Genomic DNA, 6,395 nt, shown 5'->3' with positions numbered 1-6,395 from the left:
TCGTCAGGAGACTGGTTTGGTTCAGGAGTCAGTGCGGAGATAATATTAGTTGAAAGTGAGTCAAGATTAATGTTTTTAATGTTCCTGAACGAGATGAGCCGTTCTGGCTTGGAGGATGAAACACAAAGAGGTAAATGGAAGGATAGAAAAAAATGGTCAGTAAAGGAGAGATCATCAGCTTTGCAGTCAACAGGGGTAAGTCCAGAACAGCAAATTAAATCTAAAGTGTGTCCTCTGATGTGGGTGGCGAAATCAACGAATTGGGTAAATCCAGAACTGTCCAGGCAGGATAAAAAGTCGTTGGTGAGTGGGAGGTTGGAATTGTCAATGTGAATGTTAAAGTCACCCAGAATGATAACGTTGTGGGACAGTGCAGATAGATTGGCAAGAAAGGCAGAAAAGTCGTTCAAAAAATCCTTATGATGACTCGGGGGGGCGATAAACTGCGGCAATGATGGTGGGTGTGGGTCCAGACAGTTTACAGACAGCGCTCTCAAATGAGCTGACGGCAGGTAAACACACAGGTGAAACTTTCCAGTTCTCATGATGGATTATCGCGAGACCACCCCCGCGACCGGAGTTACGGGGTTGTGAAATGTAAACAAAGCCAGGCGGAGTGGAGTCGTTGAGCTGGGAAAAGTCTTGTGGCTGTTGCCAAGTTTTGGTAAGACAGAGAAAGTCAAGCTTGCGGTCAGTAAGCAGATCCTGGATGAGATGACCTTTGTTAGTGAGAGAACGGATGTTGAGGAGACCAAAGTTGAGAGGGGCAGAGCTAGCGGGCGGGTTAGCTGACCTAGCTAAGCTGGCTAGCATGTTGTGGTCTGGAAACTGGGTGGGATTCCTACGAGGGCGACGGGTGGTGGTCCAGATGGAATGGATAGGTTTGGACCTGTCGAGCTGGAAATTATGCCGAGACCCATGGTGGATGTATCGCCTGCGGGGCAGGAGAGCGACGTCCGGATGGAGACCCACCGATACAGGTGGAGGATTGGGCCAGTGGCGACGGAGCCGAAGGAGCTCATCAGCTGAATATTGTAGGATACCTGAAACAGGTCCTAGGAGAAGAGGTAGGAGCGTCCATGCCAGCAGAGAGTAAAAGTAAAAACGACGAAAAAACATTGTGATCGAGAGGAGTCAGATGAGGCCACGAGGCTAGCCTGCGTTACACAGGTAAGTCAACACGACCCTACAGCAAACAAACACAGTGCAGTAATACTGGATCGAATGGAGATAGCGAGTAGATGTTCACAAAGGAGCCAGCTGACGGCGAAGTTAAAAAACGGAGATAAAAGCAATAAAAGTTAAAAAGTTGAAAAGGCCGACGAGCAGCGGCAGCAAAAGCGCGCCAGCGTCCACTCGACCGGAAACCCCATTATCTTTGTTAGGATCTTTTGGGGGGGGTTGCATGGATGTTTGCCCATCCAGTCTACATGTGTTTTGTGGACTTAGAGAAGGCATTCAACTGTGTTCTCCAGGGTCCCCTTGGGGGAGGTGTTCTGTGAGTATGGTATTGGAGGTCTAATACTTCAGGCCATTTGGTCCCTATACAAATAGTGCAAAAGTCTGATTTGCATTGCGGGGTAGTAAGTTAGTTTGCAGCAGAGTGTGAAGTAGCTGGTATGAGGATCAGTATTTCCAAATTTTAGGCCATGTACAGTGTGCATCTTAGGACATCCTCTGGCATTAGAAAAAACTGCACCAGACTTAGGTCTCAGAAAAAATGGCGTCACGTATCAGAAAAAAAATAGACATCACGTATCAGGAAAAATATAGTCAGATATCAGGAAAAAGTTACTCAAAAAAGAGCCTTCTGCAGGTGGTGCTGTTGTCAGAATTCTTTTTTTTCCAAATTTATTTATCTTCATTGTTAAAAACACAAATAGAAAGCGAACTGATATCAGCAAAAACACAAACAATATTCCAGAAAGAACGTGCGTCTGACACAATTTCCATGAGAGTAATGCCTGTTGATAAAATGTTTTGTTGGGAATTTAGTGACAATGAAGTTGTAACTTAGCAAAAATTTTAAAACCTCTGCTATTTTAAATATGTTGTGTGGAATAAAATTTCATAAAGATTCTGGCATCCCTAAATTGCCTTTTTTTTCTGATACCTGACGCCTTTTTTTTTTATACCTAACGCCGTTTTTTCTGATACCTGCATCAGATGCCATTTTTTCAGATGTCTGAGGATGTAATACAATGTACACCGTAGCCATGATCCTCAGTCAGAAAAGGGCGGACTGCTCTTTTTGGGTTGTGAGCAGGGGTGGAAATTGGCACTCGCCACTGGCCAAATGCGGGTAAATATTTGAAGTTGCATGTAAATTTGAATAACGCACCAGCCATCGTGGCAGGTTTGCAATTAGAACAGAAAAATTTAGTTCAATTTGGACTCCTGACCTGTAGGGGGCAGCAGTGTGCCTTAGATGCTGCTAGTTGGCTCTGAATGTTATTAGAAGGAGGAGAAAATTTGAGCAGTAGCTTTAGCAATGTGGCGGTACATTTCGGGAGCTAAGCTGATGGGAGTCAACAAAAACGTTTCTCAAGAGGAGTCGAGGGAAGAACCGAAAGTTAAACAGCAATTTTGTAACGAAAATTGGAAAAGAAATGACAGTGGCGAGTTCCATGGCTGGCTTGTTTTGTGCTGTGATGTGCTATGTTAAATCAGTCTAAGCACATATGTATGGTAAACTTCTTTACTGTAAATGTTTTTTTCTGACAGACTTGAGAATAAATCTGTTATGGCAAGAGATCCATTATCTGTGTCATTCTATAAGCACTCTCTCAAAGGTAAAGGATGTGTGCAAGTCTGTGAATTTAACAAAAAAGTCTTTATTCAGAAAAAATGTGAATACAAAAAATGAGGATGCAAAATCAGTCATTACAATTTCTTTCTTTCAAAAAAAAAAAATACATGATATACACCTGTGCTTTGCCTTTGCAAGAGTGCCTAACAGATAGTGGATCTGTTGCCATAACATTAGTCAAAAACTGTATTGCCCCATGCTTATACATTCTTTCTGCCATCTGTGCTTTTTCTATTGTAACATTAGCTCAACAGGAAGTAAACTTTTTTCAAAATAAAACTGAATTTCACAATAAAGCTGACCTGAACTAATATTAACCTTACAAATTACAAAAATGAAAAACAAAAGGCATTGCACAAATATATAATCTAAATATTTCTTTTTTTTGGCTCTAACAAATCATATGATTTATATAATTTGATTGTACTGGTGGGGTTTGTAACTAAAGGAAGTGTTGCACACACAAAAAAATAGTGGCTGGTAAAAAGTTTGGATGGCTGGTAAACAGTTTCCACCCCTGGTTGTGAGTATGGTGCTGCCTCAAGTGGAGGATTTTAAGTATCTTGGGTTCTTGTTCCCGAGTGAGGGAAGAATGCAGTGTTAGATTGACAGACAGGTCAGTACGGCTTCTGCAGTATTGCATACTCTGTACCAGTCATGGTGAAGAGGGATGTGAGCTGCAAGGTGAAACTCTTTGTTTACCCTCACCTGAAAGAATGCAATCCCAGAAAGAGGTGGTCAAAATCAGTTCGCTCCACAGGGTAGCACAGTTCTCCCTTAGAGATAGGGTGAGAAGTTTGGTTATCCGAGAGAAACTCGGAGTAGAGCCGCTGCTCCTCCACATCACAAGGAGCCAGTTGAGGTGGTTCAGGCATCTGGTAAGGATGCCCCTTGGATGCTTCCCTAGGGAGGTGTTCTGGGCATGTCCAACTGACAGGAGACTCCAGGGGAGACCCAGGAAACGCTTAACAGACTATGCCTCTCAGCTGGCCTGGGAACAACTTGGAATCATTCCGGAAGAGCTGGAAGAGGTGGCTGGTGACCCTGTGACCCGACTCTAGAACAAAAGGGAGATACTGAATGGGTGGATGAATGTCAATAAACACATGAGTATAGTTTAAAGAACCTTAGCCTCACACATGTTAACAACAGTGACACCCTCTCACACTCTGTAACTTCTCTTGCACTTGACGCTAATGCCAGAGGACAGCATGTCAAACACAACAATTTTTACACCCCCAATACACCATTTTGGAGCATCCTCAGCTAACATAATCAAAACTTTCTTTCTTTTGGAGTGTAGACATGTATTTTAATACAACAGAGAAGAATCACACCTGCAGAACATTCTTTTGTAAATTTAATTGGCTGCATGTCAGGAGAAATGCCTCATGTATTCTCAGTTCCACATTGATCTGGATGTACAAAGAAAATGTGCTTGGATTCATGCTTACACACTGTTTCATAAATCTGGATTTTTTTTTGTGCATGTGCTGTTATCTTGATTTAAGTGTTCGTCATGTTTCTGTAGGAAAGTCACATAAGGCCCCTGGTTCAGTTACACAAATTAATACCCTGTTGAATCAAGAATGTCCAGTGAAATAAAAATACATATTTGTGTGGATTTTTTTTTTTCAGGTCTTTTTCAAGTGTCATTATGACTATGATCCAGTCAATGACAACCTGATTCCATGTAAGGAGGCGGGCTTAAGGTTTGAAACGGGAGACATCTTGCAGATAGTGAACCAGGACGATGTCAACTGGTGGCAGGTGACACAGACATGTGTACATACAGTTGTTCATGCACATGTGGCTTTTTTGATTTGTTGGTTATATAATAAGGTGGTAACCCATATAAATAGTTCTTTAAATGTTTAAAAAAGAAAGGGAAAAAAACTTAGATGTTCAGTGTTTACTTTTGTTTGGTAATTAAAATTGTGTGTGTGTTTTTGTGTGACGGGGGGATATGGGTATCCATATGTTGTACAGGCCTGTCATGTGGAAGGTGGGAGTGCTGGGCTTATTCCAAGTCAGATGTTGGAGGAGAAGAGGAAAGCTTTTGTTAAAAGAGACGTGGAGTTGGCACCTGCAGGTAATTGGATAGGAGGAAAAAGATGGCGATGATGGTTAAATGAAAGCTCTTTGCTGACATCTACAGGTGAAATTCTAGCTCTGCAGATATATTTGTTGTAGAGCTAATGGTTTTAGAGAATCAATTAAACATTTTTATGCTTTGCAATTTGCCAAAAATGCTGCTTTGTAGAAAATGTACTCTGAAATCTGTTATCTGCAACAATGATGCCGGTAGACTTGAAATGTATTTTAAATTCAAAAGCAAGTTACACACAAAATGCTTCTCAGAGAAAGTCAACTGGACCTGGCTGGCTGTCGCCTGTTTTAACAACACTGCAGCGGTGCAAACAAGAGGGAATCTGAAACTAAAGTACCAATCTTACCACGCTAGTATCAATCTGATACCAATACTGACTTGATATCGATATTATTGATATTTTGGATAGATCTGCCCATCTCTAATATATAATATTCAAGCATTCATGGCAATTACACATAATTATCTACTGACATACTTTCAATGTAAATAATTGCCTAGTGTCCCAAAATCTCTCAACAGACCAGGGGTAGGATAAGAGTACTAAAATTACTCTGATGAAATTTTACTCAAGTACAAGTAAAGTTACTTGTGTTGAAATCTACTCAGATAAAAGTAACAAGTAGGTCATTAAATTTTTACTTTAGGTAAAATTTACTTACTTTTTTTATCTGCGGTGGGGTCTTTCCAGTACAATGCACAGAGGACAAGAGAATCTTTTTTTCTCAAATAGTTGTTTATGCTCACATTTTTTACAATACTTGAAATAAAACATACTCAAGTAAAAGTATAGATAATAATAATTGCCTAAAAAAGTACAAGGTAGGCATAATTCATATTTAATTATATAACACAAGTAAATGTCATCCTCTACTATATCTATTGTTTTCAAATAGATATAATACGTAACCTCTCTTATCCAGTGTTCACATGCTGGGGGATGCGAATCCCTCCATCTGCATAAAATAAGTCTTCTGGCTAGAAGAGAGCCAAAACCAATCATGTTCCTCTTGTACTTGCTAAAGAACGCATCCACAAGGACCACCCTGAACAATGAAATAAATGGTGACGGGCATACTGCTTTTCCACATATCCCAGAGAAAGTATCAGAAATAGATTGCCAATAACTACAGGTCAAGTGCAAGATCTTTTGCACTTGACCTGTAGGGTCAAGCCTTTTTTCGAGGCCGGTCCCTGCTTCTGTCAAGGGCGGTGGAGAAGGAGGCGAACCCAGAGTGCTGACTCATTTCAAAACAGTGATTTATTTTCCATCCATCCATCCATCCATCCATCCATCGTCTTCCGCTTATCCGGGGTCGGGTCGCGGGGGCAGCAGCCTAAGCAGGGAGACCCAGACTTCCCTCTCCCCAGCCACTTGGGCCAGCTCCTCCGGGGGAATCCCAAGGCATTCCCAGGCCAGCAAAGAAACATAGTTCCTCCAGCGTGTCCTGGGTCTTCCTCTGGGCCTCCTCCCGG

The 6,395-nt window shown here is 41.7% G+C and overlaps 1 protein-coding gene across 3 annotated transcripts in view; it reads left to right on the top strand.

Moving 5' to 3' along the window:
* mpp2a (membrane protein, palmitoylated 2a (MAGUK p55 subfamily member 2)) overlaps positions 1 to 6,395 on the top strand; it is a 39,232-nt gene that overhangs the window by 21,141 nt on the left and 11,696 nt on the right. For all 3 annotated transcript variants that reach the window (XM_017432210.3, XM_017432209.3, XM_017432211.3), the window contains 2 exons: positions 4,448 to 4,579; positions 4,799 to 4,901. In XM_017432210.3, the coding sequence (XP_017287699.1) occupies positions 4,448 to 4,579; positions 4,799 to 4,901 (235 nt within the window). The remainder of the gene's footprint in view (positions 1 to 4,447; positions 4,580 to 4,798; positions 4,902 to 6,395) is intronic.

The sequence above is a fragment of the Kryptolebias marmoratus genome, linkage group LG12 (assembly GCF_001649575.2).
Source record: "Kryptolebias marmoratus isolate JLee-2015 linkage group LG12, ASM164957v2, whole genome shotgun sequence".
NCBI lineage: Eukaryota > Metazoa > Chordata > Actinopteri > Cyprinodontiformes > Rivulidae > Kryptolebias > Kryptolebias marmoratus.
The sequence above is the reverse complement of the archived record's forward strand: the minus strand, read 5'-3'. Positions and strand labels throughout refer to the sequence as shown.